The 19,501-nt window shown below is 37.1% G+C and overlaps 2 protein-coding genes across 2 annotated transcripts in view; both read left to right on the top strand.

Moving 5' to 3' along the window:
* LOC138394649 (phospholipid-transporting ATPase ABCA3-like) overlaps window positions 1–15,838 on the top strand; it is a 27,830-nt gene extending 11,992 nt beyond the window's left edge. Inside the window, exons 7-10 of the mRNA XM_069486838.1 lie at window positions 2,399–2,645; window positions 2,767–2,971; window positions 10,904–11,088; window positions 15,823–15,838. Of these exons, the coding sequence (XP_069342939.1) occupies window positions 2,399–2,645; window positions 2,767–2,971; window positions 10,904–10,957 (506 nt within the window). The 3' untranslated portion in view covers window positions 10,958–11,088; window positions 15,823–15,838. The remainder of the gene's footprint in view (window positions 1–2,398; window positions 2,646–2,766; window positions 2,972–10,903; window positions 11,089–15,822) is intronic.
* The window catches only part of LOC138394650 (phospholipid-transporting ATPase ABCA3-like), an 18,752-nt gene continuing 15,087 nt past the window's right edge, over window positions 15,837–19,501 (top strand). Inside the window, exons 1-5 of the mRNA XM_069486839.1 lie at window positions 15,837–15,948; window positions 16,213–16,407; window positions 17,484–17,671; window positions 18,267–18,437; window positions 19,192–19,382. Of these exons, the coding sequence (XP_069342940.1) occupies window positions 16,330–16,407; window positions 17,484–17,671; window positions 18,267–18,437; window positions 19,192–19,382 (628 nt within the window). The 5' untranslated portion in view covers window positions 15,837–15,948; window positions 16,213–16,329. The remainder of the gene's footprint in view (window positions 15,949–16,212; window positions 16,408–17,483; window positions 17,672–18,266; window positions 18,438–19,191; window positions 19,383–19,501) is intronic.

Here is a 19,501-nt window from a genome sequence, read left to right as displayed (position 1 = left end):
AAATCAACAAAAATACTTGCCAAACAATTTTTTAAAATCAAGCATTTTAAAACACGGGAGATTGACCAAAAGAACAGAACAAACTAAAAAGTACCTATTCAAGAAAAACTATTGAATCTCTCTATCGTAATAGGGTCTGTGGCATTTTAACTTGGGGTTGGTTATTCCTATCACCCTCTCTTCTCAGCTCAGTGGTGTGGTAGCTATGAAAAGCCTGTAGCAGTTAACAGAAAGGACTAACCTCTTGGGAGCTTGGTTTAAGGCCCCATACCTAGAGCACTGTCAACTAGTAGCTACCTGAAAAACTCCATTCCTAAGAAATTATTGCTATTGAATTTGAGTCATAGCTCAGCTCTCTCAAAAAGAACCTGTTGCTAGGGCATTACAAAAAACAGTAACAATCTTCTGGTAAAATCACCATAGCTGGCTAAAGCTATGACATCAGTTGGGCCAAACAAGAGCCTGGCAACAAATTTAAAAGGACTACCTGGAGAGCTAGATTACCACGGTGAAGTTTGGAAAATTCTGGTATTACTTGACATCTAGAAGGCTCAGAGTGGTAGTGGGCATGACCACAAATGACCTAAGAAAGAAGATTCTAGTCACTCACCTCTGGTTGATGTTGAGGACCTGTACAAGCAGGAAGTGAAAGTTGACGCTGACTTCTGCATTACCCAGAGTTTGAAGGGGTACTTTCATACACAGATCCATGTGGCAAAGGATGGAAGGCTTACTACCTCAAAACATTTAAGTAAATCATTTTGCTAATTACCAAAATATACTAACCTAGGGCTGAGCTCTCAGAGCCAGGTGCAAAACTAAAAGCCATAATTTTTTATTAAATCTATCAGACAAATCAGTGGCTGCACACTGTAGAAAGAATCTACAGAATCAGTCCACATAAGTCACTAAACAAATGAACAGCAACAATAGAAAGAAAGAACAGTAATAACAAACTTGGAGGGCAGGAGAGCTCGGATACCAGAGTTGTTAAAATATTTATCATAAATGTCCAGTCTTCAACAACAAAGAGAAATTAAGGAGTTATGAGCTTCTGTCCACCCCTACCGCAAATTCATATGTTGAAGTCCTAACTCCCAGTATCTCAGAATGTGACTACATTTGGAGACAGAGTCCTTAAAAATGTAATTAAGTGAAAAATGAGATTGTTAGGGTGGGCCCTACTCTCATATGACTGGTGTTCTTATAAGAAGAGGAAATTAGGACATAGATACACATACAGACAGGGAAAACCATAAGAATACATAGGGAGAAGACAGCCATCTGAAAGCCTAACTCTTCTCCTAACTGAAAAAGACGACTGCGTAAAATAATAATTGCAAAACTGTGTTAATGGGCTGATAATGTATAAAAATATATAATGTGTAATATAATAAAGGATGGGGGAGGGAAGGGGGAGCTATGTTGGAGCAAAGTTTCTGTGTACTATTGGAATCAAGTTTGTATTCATCTTGACTAAATTTTTTTAAGTTAGGATTTATATTGTAAACTCTAGAGCAACCGCTGAGAAAATAACTTTAAAAAATAGTCAAACAACAACAAAAAGGAACTTAATGATACAGTATAAAATGTGTGTAACACAAAAAGGCAGTAGTGAAGAAACAGAAGAACAGAAAAGAGGTAAGACATAAAAGCAATAGCAAAGTGAGAGAGATAAAGCCCAGTATATCAGTAATTACATTAAATATAAATAGAGTAAACATTCCAATCAAAAGACAGGTTTTCAGACTGGATTTTTTAAAAAATCATACTATGGTAGAATGGACACATTCCCAGGCAAAAGAAAACACAAATTACCAAATGTCACAATGGCATCAAAAAGAATAAAATTTAAGAAAGAATAAATTTAAGAAAAGTGCAAGACTTACACACTGAAAATCATGAAATACTGTTTAGGGAAATTCTAGATACATGGAAAGACATTCTATATCATGGATTAGAAGTGTGAATATTGTTAGGATAGCAGTTCTTCCAAAATTGATCTATAGATTCAGTGCAATCCTTGTCAAAATTCCAGCAGACATTTTTGTAGAAATTGACAAGCTGATCCTAAAGTTTAGATGGAAATGCAAATGACCTACAATAACCAAAATTATTTTTTGAAAAATAAGAACAAACTATGCTTGCTTTAGGCAAGAGAAGAGCAATAAATTCTTAGTTTACTGGTTTTTTCACATTGTAGACAATATAGTAAGATTATTGTAGGGATTAGTGATGGAATAGAATTCTTGAAGAGAAAGATAAACATTTGAAAGACCCATTGTAGGAAATGGAAAGTAGTAAATGGGAAAAAAAGTCTTGATCCTTCCTCTCCAACATAAGTAGTACGTGATATATTACATATTGATTTATTGACCTATTTCTTTCTTTATTCTAGGTAATATAACAAATTACATATTGGAAAGTAAGAAGTGTCTTGAAGTCTGCATTATTGCACTTTCCGTTCAGGTTGAAAAAGACAAAACAGTAATTACTATTTTCTTCAATAATGAGGCATACCATTCAGCTGCAACATCCCTGGCGGTGTTAGACAACATTCTTTTTATGTCTCTTTCTGGCCCCAGTGCTTCCATTAGAGTCTCCAACAAGCCTCAGCCTCCCTCTCTTTATGGTTCTGACATAGGGTATGTATGTTTTTCCTTTTACTAGAATTGAGCTTTAATATATCCTCTTGCTATCTTGCCATATATGTTTGAAAATGGCTACTGAAATTGGTATTTTCTATTTTTATTTCATCTTCTGTAGACGTACAGATGGATTAGAAGTAGTATTATCTTTGGCATTTGGCATGGCTGTTATAGTCAGTAGCTTTTGTCTCCAGACAGCAACTGAGAGAATCAGTAAGGCAAAACACATCCAGTTTGTGAGTGGGGTCTATTTACTTCCTTATTGGCTCTCTGCTTTGCTGTGCGATCTCATCTACTACTTCATTCTCTGCTGCTTACTACTGGTAAGTGTTAGCTGAAATTTTATGAAGACTCATTTTCCTTATGTTGCCCACAAGAAATTCCTATTCGACTAATTGCATCCTAAAATAAAACTTACCAAGAAATTTGAAACAATATATAGGATATATTATAGAAACATCATTGTGGACATTTTTTTCCTCTTTTTTTTTTTTTTCATTTATAGAATGAAAAGGCTTTCTTGAATTGGCTTCCCATGTATTTGTTCACCATTGTACCCTGGCCAAAACAAAACAAAAAAACTACTCTAAAAGTATAAGGGCTATTATTTGTCACTTGTCCCTCACTACTCATATAGCTAAGCCACTTCCCACTAATTCCCAATGCTGAACGCTCTAGTAAATTAGACTATAATGTACAATTTAGACTCAAGACCTAAAGGAGGCTTCCTGTTGCTGTTCAACTCCCACTCTCATACCCCACATCCAAGATGGCCAAGTCTGTAAGACAGAACTAGTTTTGAATCAGACACCCAATTGTAGACATTGAGGAAGTGATACAGAGAGTGAGCATAGAAGGATATATAGTATCTTTTAATGTAATTATTTTGCTCTTCAGTAAACAGTGGCATGTTTTAAGATTTTGTATGCATATTGGGAATGAGGGAGACATAAAAGCTATATATAGTTAAAGAGGAGTAAAAACATGAATAGATAAGGTAATTTTTCTCTCTACCTATAATATTTCTTTCTTTTTATGTCTTCTGGGGACATAAATGTTATGAATAAGACATTGTCTCAGTCCTCAAATAGTTCACTGTTTTGCAGTGGACACAGAAATGAAAATCATTATAAACCAGATTGCTAAGTGCTACTATAAAAGATGAAGTACCCATTTTCAATTCAAACTATACCATGGAATGGTAAAATTAGTTTTTAGAGGAAAAAGGGTAAACTTTTGGTCAGTTTGGCTCCCACAATCATAAGAAAACTTGTGATTACTGCACAAGGTTCCTACCTTCTAGAACAGCTGCTCAGAGGGGACCAGAGGGTAGGAGTAGTCAGGGCAGTGAGGTGGTGGTAGTGTGGGGAACAAGCAGTACATCCAGTGAAGTCCCAAGATGGAAAGGGAAGAGCAGTGCTTCCTTCATCTTGCCATATGCAAGACTGTGACTGGTGTACTCAGTGCTAATTTCTTTGGCTCACAGCTCACCGGCCAACCAGCATGGCAAGGGAAGACCGCTGTCCTTAGTGAGGGCCACTGTTCACATCTTTTGCTACAAGAACCAGGGCAGTTGATCCAGGCATGGCTCCTGGCTTTACTCTCTCCCCTCTTTGTGGTTCAGTATTGGAATCAATCATACAATCCTTGAATCTTTTCATCTCCATGCCAAGGTTTCATTCTTTCTATGGGTCTTTAAACTTGGCTGACACACACAGCTATCGTTGCCTGGTTAATAGATAAAAAGCAAGATGTAAATAAGAGCATCCATTGTTTGTTAACATTTACACCAATATTCCCAATCATGACTCATGAGAAATGTTACTTGTCATGTGTTTTTAATATGTTACACCATTCAAACACCGTAATTATCTGACATTACTTTAATTAATCATACTTACAAATAAGGAAACTGAATCTAAGAGAAGTAAGTTCTTTACTCAAGTTCACCCAGATAGTACGGTATCAGAACCCTGATGGGGGTTACTCCAAAGCCCATTTTCATTTACATATTCAAAGCTATTGTGTATAATATACTTTTAAATTTCTTTTCTCATTTTTGCAATTTCTTCTGTCCAAGGAACTTACTCTAACTTTGATAGCTGCTTCTCTTTTGGTCTGGTAGCTCCCTTTCTACCCAAGATTCCCCTTCATAATTCTGAGACTGAGGTTCTCTATATGGGTTCTTAGCTTTGCTTATCTGACTTTGCTGTCCTTTTTATTTTAAATGAGATACTCCATCACCCCTCTCTTACTCTGTGAAATGCCACCAACCGGATTTGTTCTTGCACCTAACAAGAGAAGGCAAGAATCCATCATTTTGCCTAGCAACTGGGGTTCTTGTTTCTCCCTTTCTCCACCTCAAATTTACAAAGCAGGTGATGCTACTCACTGTTCATATGTTAGAAACAAGGATTAAGCTAAGAATGTTGCTGTTGTTGCAGCCAGGTCCAGGTTGGTTCTGCCCCTGCACAATAAATCATCACTGTGACATGGATTTTGCAGAGAAAAGATTGAATCATAAGGCCACTGAGCAGGGAAGTGGGAGAATAGCTAACTATGGGTTAAGGAAGTGGGGTGTTCCAAAGAATAGGGAAATGTAATTGGCAGTGGGGAAAAATGAAGTAACAGGTTTATGCTGCACAAGCGTAGTCAGAGTTCATGGCATTTCACAGGACATATGTACAGAAAATGGTGGCATTCGCATGATCTCAGGGTGGAATGTTTGGCTCTCTAACGTCAAATGGCCATCTCTTGGGCATTTGTGCAGGCCCAGTCAAAGGGATCAGTGGTCTCAACTGGTTTGAACTGAATAGGAGCTGGCCCAAGTTCCTGAAAAACAACTGTGAAGGGACCATTATAATGGTGACTTATGAATGTCATCTATAAAGTTTAAGTTTCAGCATTCAGTGGTGCAGCCTGTAGCTACCATGGTCTTCAGCTTTGTAGAAAAAGAAAACAACAACAAAAAGCAAATGACTAAGAGCAAGCAAGGCAGAAAGACCTGATCAAATTAACCCCTCGGTTTCACTGACTCTAACCCTTGATGAACTACCTGCCCCATCACTATTTTACCTGGCACCCCAAGAGATTATTGGTGGGGGTTTAGTCAAGTACTCTGCCTTCTGTGAGTCCATGCATGAAGACTCAGAAAAATTTAACAAGTAACTTTTCCCATGAACAGTGTTCTCAGTGATGCTGAGTAGTAAGGCCTTGCCATCATTCAGTCTGTGTGATGGTCGTTAGGACCCCTGAAGATTCTATAGAACCCATTTGAAAAAAATCCACCTTCCTGAACATGTAGAATTATTTATATATTCAACAAATGTTGAGCTCCTGCTAGCTAGTCTGTGTTTTCAGCATTATGGACATGACATGGGGAGGACAGACAAGGGCTTGTCTCTTGATGAGCTTAAATTCTAGTGAATGTTAAAATTACTGGCTTCACCATGAGGTTGGACAGCTAAGTCAGTATTGCTTCAGAGATACCTTGAAATATGCCATTCTCATCATCTAGAAAGTCTTCAGGGAGCTAGTTTTCCCTCTTCAAGCCATAAGGCATCAGGCACTGCTTACTTTACCAGTTTCATCTTTCGCTATTTCCACTTCATTTGTGAACTTATTTTTAGGCAAGGAGCCAAGTAAGGATTCAGGGTTTTTTCCTAAATGGCTAACCCATTGTTCTAACACCTTTTGTTAATAACCAGTCTTTTCCCACTGATGGGAAGTGCTGCTTTTGTTGTATATCAACTAGCAATATGCATTTAAGCATATTTTGTATTGTTTATTCTGTTACATTGGTGTATCTATAATGCACCACTTACTTATGGGAGTTTTATAATACATTTATTTTTATGGATTGACATTGATCGGCTTCCTCTTTAGTTTTCTGCAGAATGTCCTATTTATCTTGACATGTTTTGTTTGTTTCCATGTAAACTTTAGAATCAGCTTATGTAATTTCAAAATTGTTACTACTTTTATTTAGATTAATTTGGGAAAGTTTACCTTTTTACCATGTTGAGTCATATACCTTATCTAACAAGAAGGTATGTCATTTTACGTATCCAAGTACAGATTTAAATTTTCTTTGAAATTGGTTTTAATTTGAGACATTGCTAAATATAAGTCTTGCAACAAAGGTGCTTCTAGGTTACCCACAATTTCTGACTATATTTATTCTTTTAATTTCAGTCTTCTTAGTTGGAGTGAGGAGAACCAACTACAGTTACAACTGTTAGGTTCTTTCACCTATGACTACTGATTCTTTTCATATACTTGCTTTAAATACTATTACTTGAATGTAATCTATTTCCAATAACCTCATAGGATTCTAGTAGGGACTATCTAGTAGGGATATTCTAGTAGAGACTAACCCTTCTTTTCATTTATTAGTCATCCTGCTGAATAATTATGTCATTGCTCAAAAGGGATAACCTTGTTATCTTTGGAGAAACTGTAATTATCAACTAGTATCATGTAGATTTCTGGGAAATTCTTTAATCCCTCTAGAGGTTCCCTTCTTACTGGTCTATCCCACTTTAACTTTGTGCTTCCTGGTCTGATTCTCAAATGAAATAAAGAGAAATTGAAAAAGGAAGGCCCCATGTTGCTGAGATAATATAAGCTCAAAGGAGAGCCAGGAGCCAGTCTAAATGTGGGAAGTGATGCATCAGCCATAAAGAAAATCTTTGAAGAAATAGTCTACTTTGTAGGTTACTTTTTTTTCCCTAGAGAATTCAGTTGAGTTTAATACAGAAATAATTACTTTGACTTCAATCATGGGAGAGAAATAAAAAATTAAAACTGTTCCAGAGAGAAAAAAATACAAAAATAAAGTATAGTCATTTTGCTCACAAATGTCCTCTGCTGAGGAAGAAGTAGTTCACTTCAGGCTCATAAGCTAAGGCTTTTTTTTTTTTTAATGGGTAAAATAATTTAAGTAACAAATAGTCCTATGCTGTAATTAATGCAGTGCTTGCTGTTTTCTAAGGGTTCTGGCTTGACCTCTTATTGCACAATGTCCTTTACCCTATTTTTACCTCTATACTCTGTGCTCCAGGGAGTATTCACATATAGTGGAATGGATGCATTTGTTATGGATTACCACTTTCTGGACACGATGTTGATCTTAATGCTGTACGGATGGTGCACTGTTCCTCTCATGTATCTTGGAAGTTTCCTGTTTTCTCATAGTACTGCTGCCTACATGAAGCTCACTCTCTTTAACTACTTTTCAACTGTTTTCAGTGTTGTTTTTCGCAACTTAATGAAATACGGTGGTAAGGATCGTACATGATTTTCCCTTTCCCCAGGAAATACATTAAATAAATGAGGATGAAAGGGCATGAGAATAAAAACATTAATTGCTAGGGACTTAATGTCCAAGACTCTGAAAGCCTATGCTTTTTGAAATCAGCAAATATTTATTGAGTGGATATGTGAGAGATCGAGGTGGAAGGAGAGAAGAGGAAAAGAAGAGAAAGGGAGGAAGAAACAGAAGCAGATCCACACATAGAGGGAGGAAGACAGATCCTAGAGAAATACTGTTACCAAACGTCTTCTCTTGGACTCTGTAATTGACAAATACATGCTACAAGCTATCAAAGTGAACAAATTTAGCAAGTAGTAACTAATGTTTTCTCAAAACTCATCCCAGAGATTGGTAACTGAGATTGGTTTGATCATTTGGGGGAAGTTTGTTCTAGGGAGATTCATTACTTTCTTATAATTGAACCTAATCATCTTTTTAGTCACAGAGGAGGTACTTCCTAAGTCCACCAGGGACTTCATAGGAAATATATTAATGATAATTCCTAATTACAACTTTGCAATGAGTCTCAGCATATTATTTAATGACTTTGAGATGAAAAGACTGTGTGTCAACCGATTTCATAGCAGCTACCTGAACTGCAGTAAACCATGTGAGTATCTGAGGCTCCCCAGCTGCCTAAAAACAACCTGTTCCTTTCCAGCCTTGCATACTTAAGCTCAGATTTTGGGAGATGAGTGAAACCTGTCCTCCTTCCAACTGAGACAGTCGAGCTTGCTATTTTGTGTGTATTTCTTTGCCAAAATTATATTCACAAACTGGGTGAAAAAATGAAGCCTCAAAATAAAATCCAAGATAAATTTAATAAAGTCACTACCAAATTTAGAATGAGTTACTATTAGTCACCTATTATGTACAAGTAGCTTTATATAGATTATGTTTAATCTTCACAGCATCTCTATAAATTAGCTATTACTATCCTTATTTTATAAATACCTCTATAAACTGGCTGTTAGTATCCTTATTTTATAAGTAAGGAAACTGAACTCCTAGCTTAAATGAAAGATTGAGTTCATTCCCTGGGACGCTAAACTTTTAAGTGTGTCACAAATAAGGATAAAATCACAACCAGATCAAAATCAGGGAAAATAAAGGCATTCTATTAAGTTTTTCATACTTTAGGCTGATTTTATATTTTAGGTTGATTCTAAAAATTGAGAAATAAGCATATTGACTGTGTGTATATATGTGTATATCTAATTCTGATTCTTTCTGGAACCACATTATTTATGTGGACCCACACAGAGCAAAATGTAATTGTATTTCACTAAATAAGGTTAAAATACAATTATGAGCATCAAATAGATTATATTTTCATATAATACCCGAGTAACCAAAAAAAATCACGTTTTGGTTTGCATATTTGCATATTTGATCATAATTTCTCTCTCTCTCTCTCTCTCTCTCTCTCTCTGATTTTTAAAAACAGCTCTAATGGCCAGGCGCAGTGGCTCACACCTGTAATCCTAGCACTCTGGGAGGCCGAGGCAGGAGGATTAATTGAGCTCAGGAGTTTGAGACCAGCCTGAGCAAGAGCAAGACCCTGTCTCTACTAAAAATAGAAAAATTAGCTGGGCATCATGGCGCATGCCTGTAGTCCAGCTACTCAGTAGGCTGAGGCAGGAGGTTCGCTTGAGCCCAGGAGTTGGAGGTTGCTGTGAGCTATGATGATGCCACTGCACTCTAGCCCGGGCAACAGAATGAGACTCTGTTTCAACAAAAAAAAGAAAATCAAAAAGTTAAATGTAGAATTGCAATATCACTCAACATTTCCACTCCTGAGTATATACCCAAAAGAACTGAAAAGAAATATTCAAACAGAAACTTGTACACACTGTTTATAGCAACCTTTTTCATAGTAGCAAAAAAGTAGAAGCAATCTTAGTGTCTATCCACTGATAAGTGGATATATAAAATGCAGTCTATTCATGAAGTAGAAAATTATTCAGCAATAAAACTAAATGAATTAATGATATATGGTGCAACATGGATAAGCTTTGAAACCATTATGCCAGGCACCAAAGGCCACATACTGTATAATTCCATTTATATAAAATGTCCAAATAGGCAAATCATGAGAGACAGAAAGTAGATTACTAGTTCCCACTTGTCAGGGGGAAGAGGCAGTGGTGACTGCTTAATGGGTATTGGGTTTTCTTTTGAAAGGATGAAAATATTCTAAATCTGGATAGTGGAGATGTTTGCACAACATTGTGAATGTCACTGAACTGTACACTTTAAAAAGGCAAATTTTGTGTTTTATACATTACAATAAAACAAATGTATAAATTGCATTTCTGTATGCTGGCATAAATTAGTCAAAAAATTCAGTTCTTATGGAAAGAGAGTGATTTTATTAATTTCATATCTCAGAGATGCCTCTTGTTCTCATATCCAGAATTCAGCTGTTTGCATGAGCTAATTTTCTTTGTGGTAAGGTAAAAAACAATCAGCTATAGCCCACTTACATTTTAGACTATTTGTTATTTTCTTACTTATGAGTATTGCCATGTTAAAACTTCTTATTTGTAGAGTTAAAAATATTTTCTCTTTAAAAGTCCTTAAGGATACTCTGCATGATCTACAATAATAGTTAGATATCATAAATGCCTTTGTTTTGTATGCTTTATTTAATTACTAAGCGTTTTGCTCACAAAGGCTCAGCCTTTTGAAATTCCTTGAATATATGGTAAGATTGTCTACTACCAAAAACTAGTATAAACTAGAGGGAAAATCAGTAACAGAACAATTTTTATGATAACCATAAATGTCAGAGAAAATCAAGTAAGGTATCAAGACAATTATTTTCTATATTCTGTACTTCTCTAAATATAATTTAAAATTCATTTTGATCTTATATTAGTATTTGGTGTCATCTTACACTCTATTCTTAAAGTAAAGCTATCTCCTTTATCATTTTCAGCTATCCAGAACAATATATATAGTTTTGGAGAACGTGGGATTGCAAAGTTTTTGATTGCATTTGCTGCCATGGGTTTATTTTTTCTCCTCTTACTTTTGTCTCTGGAGACTACATTCTGGAGCCTGAAAACCTTTGTCATTCGTAACATTATTTATAATGTCTACAAGAAATTCTTAATGTTACAGGTGAGTAACTAAGATGGACTTCAGATAAAACTCAAAGAAAGCTCAACATTAGACCAGAATATATAAATTTACACATAACTACTTCCATTACTTGATAAAGAAAATATCATTCAATTATACCTAGACCCAACTGGGACTCATCTGAATCACAAGTCTCTTACCTTAGTTTGAATTTCAAGGTTGTAAATAATCCATTTATGATGGATTAACTGTGATAGAAAGCACTGTCTTTGATATATATTTGGATATAATTATGGAACTGACTTCTTTAAAACTGTGTAGGATTATTGGCCTTCGTGGCCTCTGATTTCGTGCAGTGGGAGGGCAAAGAAAACAATACTAGGATAAGGGCCTCATTTTCAGATTAGATAAGCTCCAAAAAGTCTAACTCTCGACCAAGGCAGGTCTGCTATGCCAAGATCACAGCTCTTATTGGAAAAGAATGGAATCTTGAAAGATGAGATGGGGACATCCAAGTTGATGACCCAGAAATCTAAAATTCCCAGTTTCTCCTAAACTCTCTGAGTCTACAGAAGTGCCCTACTCCTCTATGTTAAGAATTAGCACTCCTGAAAAATTGAGCAGGATGGCTGACTAGAGACTTCGCTTGTCAGACCATCCTGGCAGAAGGCAGGATATTTTGACAGGAGAGGGGAGAAGAGTCACAGCTCAGGTAAGGACCACAGAGAGAGAAATCAGAGATGGCTGGGGACCCCATGGAGAGAACTGTGAAGCTGAGAAGTAAGAAGATAAAGAGGAGAAGATACCAGTGAGGATCAAACCCAGAGAGGCTCAGAGCCCAGTGAAAGGGCAAGGGGGATTTCCCCTACCCCTCATAAGTGACTTCATTGAACAGCGGGACAATAAGTACACTGAAGGCTTTTTCACCCTCCATGAGCCCAGGCACAACAGCAAATATGGAATAGTGGAGCGAACTAGCAAGTCCCAGGAGTTTGGGCAGCCCGAGTGGGGCACCCCCTGGAAGAGTGCCACGAGAGGCCAGAGTGCCAGCTTTCTCCCAGCAGGCCACTCCCTCCTCCCCCAGCACCTTCCCTGTTCTCTGCAACTGAGAAAACAGTGTGAGTTCGGGCTGTCCAGGAGCTGCAGTCCCTCCACCCAGTACAACTGTGAGCATAGTTTGAGCCATGAAGTTCGCAAATGGCAGCTTCTTTCCCGTGGGCATGCACCCTAGGCTGAGGTCTACTCAGAAGGTGGGACCCTATCTCTTCCCTTTGAGGTCTTGTGGTAGAACGGGGTGAAAAATTTGGGAACTTCCTGCCAGCGTTTCACAGTGTCATTCACGGATGACTCAGAGAAGCAAGACAGCCTCGGTGCACCCTTGATATACAGGGGTTCAGGGGGATGCAGGGGAGAAGTCTGGGAGCTGGACTTGGGTAGCAAGGAAGTCCACACGGACATATCTGATGGGACAGTGTAGTGGGGTGCTGGGAGTGTGCCCATTTCCCCCATTGGAGAACTGCCATATGGATAAGGCTGTGGCATGCATAGAGGACTAGCATGGCCCTCAGTTCCATGGCAGCTGAACCCCTCATTCTCAGATTCACTGGCCGATTGGGTGCTGCAGCCCCTCCCTGCACTCACTACAACAGGGAGAACAGTTTGTGCCAAGAAATTCGAGAGCTGCTGTTTGTCTCTGGCAGACGTGCCACAGGCAGAGGTTCGCACAGATAGAGGAGCCCACACCTCCTCCAAGGAATATTACAAGGGTACAAATGTTTTGGTTACATGGATTGCGTGTGTACTGCTTGAGACAAAGTTATAAGTATGCCCATCACATAGTGTACACTGTACCCATCAGGTATGATTTCACACATCCCCTCTGCCTCACTCCCACTTGCTTGATTTCCATTCAGTTTTACTTCCCTCTGTGCAAATGAGTGCTGTTAGGTTAGTTCCAACTTAATGGTGAGTACATGTGGTGTTTGTTTTTCCATTCTTGTGGTGCTTCACTAAGGAGAATGGTCTCCAGTTCCATCCAGATTGTTACAAAGAGAATTAATTCTTTTTTTTTAGGGCTGAGTAGCACTCCATGATATACCCACATTTTACTACTCTGCTCATGAATTGATGAGCACTTGGGTTAATTCCACATCTTCATGATTGTGAATTGGGCTGCAATAAACATTGAAGTGCAAGTGTCTTTTTGATAAAATGACTTTTTCCCCCCAGGAGTGGGATTGCTGGATCAAGTCGTAGGTCTGCTTTTAATTCTTTGAGAAATCTCCGTACTATTTTTCATAGAGTTTGTACTAGTTTGCAGTCCCACCAACAGTGTAATATTCTGAAATTTGAAAAAAAAATGATGAAGAAAACACAAAGGCCTCCCCTGCAAAACAACTGTGCCCATTCACAGTTGTTGATTACTCTCTCAGTAATTAATAGATACAGTAAGGATGCCATAAGTAAGGATATACAGAACAGTAAAACACCATCTGCCAACTAGATCTAATTGACATTTATAGAACACACAACCCCAAAATAACAATGCACATGAAACATTCACCAAGAGAGACCATTCACAATTTTAAGATAATTGAATTATTAATAATATAGAGTGTGTTTTCTGGTCATCATGAAATTAAAGTACAAATCAGTAACAGAAACATAACAGGATAATCTCCAAACACTGGGAAATTAAACAACACACTTTTCTACAACCATTTTGTCAAGACGAAGTTGCATAGGAAGTTAAAAAGTACTTTGAACTGGAATGAAAATGAAAACACAACATACCAGACTTTGTGGGATGTATCTAAAGCAGTGTTTTAATGGGAAATTACAGCCTTAAGTGTTTATATTAGAAATTAAGATGGAGGGACAGCAGGAGAGGGGCAAAAACCCACCTAACAGGTACAATGAACACTATTCAGGTGATGGACACATTTATAGCCCTGACACAAAGCTTGTAAGAAAAACATTTGTACCCTCTTAATATTTTGCATTTTAGAAAAGAAAAAAATTAAGAAAGGTCTCAAGTCAATAATTGAAGCTTCTACTCCAGTAAGTTAGGAAAAGAAAAGCAAAATACAGAGCAAACATAAGTAAATAAAAATGAGAGAAGAAATAATGGGAAATTTAAACAAAATCAATAGAGAAAAATCAATGAATGCAACCAAAAGATAATTCTTTGAAAGATGTTTAGAATTGATAAACCTCTAGCCAGGGTAAACATGAAATAAAAAGAGAAGGCACATTAATACCCAACATTAAGACAAATGAGATACTACAGATCTCACAGATATTAAAAGCCACTTTGTGATCATAATTTGACACTTTAGATGAAATAGAACAATTCGTCGAAAGACAAAACTACTAAAACTCACTGAAGTAGAAATGAAGAACTGAATAGACCTATTTAAATTAAAGAAATGTAACGCATAGTTTAAAACCTTTCAAAAAAGAAGACTCTAAGCCTGTATAATTTCACTTGTGAATTCTACCAAACATGTAAAGAAGAAATTGCATCAGGTATATGCAATCTCTTTCATAAATAGAAAAGAAGGGAGAATTTCCCAACATATTTTATGAGGCCATCATTACCCTGATACCAAAACTTGAGGGGAAAAAAGTACAAGAAATTAATATCCCTCATGAACACAGATAGAAAAATCCTTGAAATTTCCAAAAATAGTATCTAGGAATATACAAAAGGAATAATATACCATGAACAAGTGAGGTTTATTCCACAAATACCAGATTGGTTTAATCTTTGAAAATGATCCACAGTGTTAACAATCTCAAGAAGAAAAATCATATGCTCATACCAATTATTGCAGAAAAAGTACTTGACCACATTCAGCATTTATTTACCATAAAAACTCTTGACACACTAGGAAAAGAAAAGAACTGTCTCAATCTGATAAATAACATCTACACAATGTCTACAGCCAATATAATGGTGAAAGACCGAAAGTTTTCCCCAAAGATTGAAAACAGGGCAATGATGCCCACTCTTACCACTCCTAGTACAACTGATTTTGAGATTTGAGAGGTAGACATTCATAAGGTGGCTCTCTTCTCACAACTTTGATTAGCATGTTTACTGAGCTGTATATATTCTCCTGGTCCATTCCTCCTTAACTGATACTGTTAAGTGAATACTTAATGCAAAAATTTGCAATTCCAATGAACAAAATTTTGCTTAAGCAGTAAAATTACCATTCACAGAACATTCCATGTTGTTTTATTCCTACAAATCTTTCACTAAGCTCTCACTGCTAACTTTTCTTTTTATATGAATTTTATATGCAGCTTTTCTTGCAACTCTACCTTCATTCTGTCAATAAATCCTTGTTTATTCAAACTCAGCTTAGACTTCACCTCTAGAGAGACCTTCCCTCAAAAAAGAAAAGGTTCTTTCTCGGATCTCATTGTCTCTTGAGCACGTTTTCGTAGTAACATCACACTAGACAATAGTTATTAGTATATCAATGATGCTTCCATTTTCCATGAAGTGTACATATTTTTGGCAAGAACACACTGCTTACTCATAGCTATAAGAACTTGTTCATGATGATAGTTTCCAAAACTTAGCAATGAATAATAGACCTGCACATGAGTTCAGGAAATTGGTAGGAGGGCTCTTAGAAATTACTCAAATAGTTTCTGATATCTTTGAGGTTAAACCCTCAGGTCAGATTTTCTAAAGCCACTAAGTTTAAACCAGATGTCTAAAGAGTATCCACATCTGTGATCCTTGTCTTGAAAATATAGGCTGTAGTGGCCAAAAAAGAAATCAATAAATACGGGGATGAAGACATAGAAAATGAAAGGAATAAAGTCCTGGAACTGCTTCAAACATTACAGAAAACCCCAGTGCTTCTTAAAGGACTTACAAAGGTAAAGTTCTACAATGACTACTATTGCCCTGAGCTTTATTCACCTTTCCTGCCAGGAATTTATTGGTGATAGTACTAATGCAGTAGTGTTGTATGGGCTCTATCTATATTCTGGTTTAAACAAAAAAAGGAGGGCTAAAAGAAAAAGAGATCTGGTCGAACTGTCGACAGATAGCAATCCACAGGGACCTGAGGTTATGGTTGTGGTTAATCTATAATCAGTGCTTCAATACATTGTGGGTTTTTTTTTTTTTAATTTTCTCAGATCTATTTTAAGTGTCCAGTTGTGAAAGCTGTAAGAAACATCTCCCTTGTAGTCAATAAGTCAGAGTGCTTTGGGTTACTTGGATTAAATGGAGCCGGAAAAACCACTATATTCAAAATGTTGACTGGAGAAGAGACCACCACATCTGGAACTGTGTTAATTAATGGCATTAGCATCACTGAAAATATCAGAAAGGTATTTTTTCACCCTAGTCACTGGCTTGGTGCCTTGAGGGAGGAGTTAACCAGGCAAGTAAGTGGGAGACATGGAAGGGAAGCTAAGGGCATTGATGTATAAATATTCTTTTCTCTAAAATAACAGACTCCAGGGACAGTGGTATGCATAATAACATATTCCATGTAGGGAAAGGCAAATATTCTTTCTGGAAGAAGCCAAGTATGAGTATCTGTAAATGAGTCAAACTAGAAATAGTGATATCTGTTCATAATTTTGGTTCTTCTTTATGGAGAGAGTGGGTGCACAATGTCTCTAGTTAGCCATCTTGATCCATTTCAGCCAAGTCTATGTTATCTCATATGTGTAGCTAATTGTTACCCTAGAACAGGAAATAGTCTTACATATCAAAGTAAAAAATTAATCACTACGTTTTATTTATAAACTGTACAAATTATAACACTTTAACTTTACTATTTTTGGAACTTTAGTCATTGTCATGTATTTTAATTCTATTTTATAATTCTCATGGATATTACTTTATAGAATAAATGTATATTGACATTTACTCATATGTTATCACTTTTTAACTTGGCTAAGTTATATATATATGCATACAATATTTACATTAAAATGTATGAATATATAGCTATATATCTTGTATATAATATTTATCTTATATATATCTATATGGCTTATCTGTGGGAGGGTTGGTCTGGTAGAAGTTACTTGGCCATTATTGGCAATGGAATCCTATATGTTATTTTAAGGTATAGGAATGGCTCTTTTCTAATAATGTATGAATAGGTAACTTTATCCAACACCAAAAAACTGTCCTGGTCACATAGTAGTATACAACAGATATATGTTGAAAATTCCAGTTAGGGACATTAGTATTTAATTTTACAGTGAGTTCCAGCTGTAAAGATACTATAGGCTAGAAAAAAGTAATTCTCGGTGGGAGTTCTGTGGAGATCAAACATTCTTAATTACATAAGCTAGAAAACTCTTAAGGTTTCTATTTCTTCCATGTGATGTGTATGTTCAGTGGAATAGTTGACATGGGTCAAATGCTTATGATCACCCTCTTGATTCAGGTTAGGTCAAGAATTGGCCATTGTCCTCAGTCTGACTATGTGCTGAACCATATGACAGGTCGGGAATTGCTGATCATGTATGCTAGGCTCTGGGGGGTTCCTGAGCCAAGCATTTACAAATATGTGGAAGCCTTTTTGCATTCAGTGTACCTGAAAACCCATGCTGATGAGTTTGTACACACATACAGGTAAGACATTATGCTTCTGCAATTATTAAGCTACCTACCTGTGTTTCTACTGTTTAAAATGAATGCCTGCAAACTCCATCTAAGCCCCCCGTCACGTAGAGGCAGTTACTGTGATACCTAATGTCTTGTCAGGGTTCAGATATTAGGAATAAGGCATTTGTTCACATTTGATTTTGTAAGGAATAAAAATAAAACAAAAACAATAAATAAAAAGAAAAAAATATTTTTTTAAATTTAAAAGGAAAAAGGAATAAGGCAGATTCCACTTGTGTGGGGTTAACCTCTTGCAGAAATGAGCTGTATGTAGCTTTTGCATTTCGAAAAAAAAGTACCTTCATCCCTGGCTCCCTATGGCTTTTGTCTCCCCAAAACAAAACTATTTGTTGAGTAATGATGCTGAAGCAAATTACAAAAAAATGTAATTTCAGTGAAAATGAGTTCATATATGTACTTGAACTTAAGCCTGCTACTTTGTTAGTCATATCAAATCAGCAATCTGGATGGATGAGCTAGTTCCGTCCCATGAATTAATGACATGTATACTCTTTATCTTTTTCTTTCTCCTCTACTTTCTGTCTCCTTTTTGACCATAAAGTGGAAAAAGCAAACGTAGGCTGTGTACTGCTATTGCCCTAATGGGAAAGCCTTCAGTTGTCTTCTTGGATGAGCCATTAACTGGCATGGACCCCGTAGCCCGGCGCCTACTCTGGGACACAGTTACATGGATGTGTAAAACTGGTAAAGCTGTCATCATAACTTCCCACAGGTATGACCCATTGAGAGGCTTGGTTGGAAGTTATAAGGGATTGAAATGGGTATAGGATAGAATCAGTTAGACCCAGGAATATGAATCAGTGAATTTATCTAAGTATATAAGTTACAGAGGAGAGACTGTGGCTAGAGGCTGAACCTGCTAAAGGAATCAGCCAAGAATCCTCAGTCAAGTTCTGCAATCAAGAACTGATAGAAAGCCAGGCGTGGTGGCTCACACCTGTAATCCTAGCACTCTGGGAGGCCAAGGCGGGAGGATCACTCAAGATCGGCAATTCAGGACCAGCCCGAGCAAGAGCGAGACCCCGTCTCTACTAAAAATAGAAAGAAATTAGCCAAACAACTAAAAATATATATAGAAAAAATAGCCGGGCATGGTGGTGCATGCCTGTAGTCCCAGCTACTTGGGAGGCTGAGGCAGTAGGATTGCTTGAGCCCAGGAGTTTGAGGCTGCTGTGAGCTAGGCTGACACCACGGCACTCTAGCCTGGGCAACAGAGCCAAACTCTGTCTCAAAAAAAAAAAAGAACTGATAGAAGATAGGAAGGTAGGGAGCTGTTCATATTATGGATTTAGGCATCACCTACTTTGAATTTTTAAATATCCTTTTCTCAGATATGTCCTTAGTGGTGATCATCTGCAATATCAAGGTTTCCAATTCCAAGCCTTATAATCCTGGCTGTGTTGGAAATACAGAATTTGTCCTATAAAAGGGTGTCTCTTCAGCTGTATCTCCTTTGTCCCCCCTAGCATGCAGGAATGTGAGGCCTTCTGTACTAGGCTGGCCATCATGGTAAAGGGGAGGTTCACATGCCTAGGCAGCCCTCAGCACCTCAAGAACAAGTTTGGTAGTATATATACTCTGGCAGCAAAGATTAAGATTAATACAGATGAAGATAAAGTAGAGGAGTTCAAAGAATTCATCAAAACAACTTTCCCAGGTAACATACATTGGGCTTATTTGTGATAATTGTGTTAGGTCACATTTGTTGTTCTGCTGCATGTCCTCAATTTTTTTCAGTGAGTTATTGATGTTTATTGAGCATTTATATTAAGCTCC

The sequence above is a fragment of the Eulemur rufifrons genome, chromosome 14 (assembly GCF_041146395.1).
Source record: "Eulemur rufifrons isolate Redbay chromosome 14, OSU_ERuf_1, whole genome shotgun sequence".
NCBI classification, from domain to species: Eukaryota; Metazoa; Chordata; class Mammalia; order Primates; family Lemuridae; genus Eulemur; species Eulemur rufifrons.
Note: the sequence above shows the minus strand (reverse complement) of the source record. Positions and strands in the feature narration are given on the sequence as shown.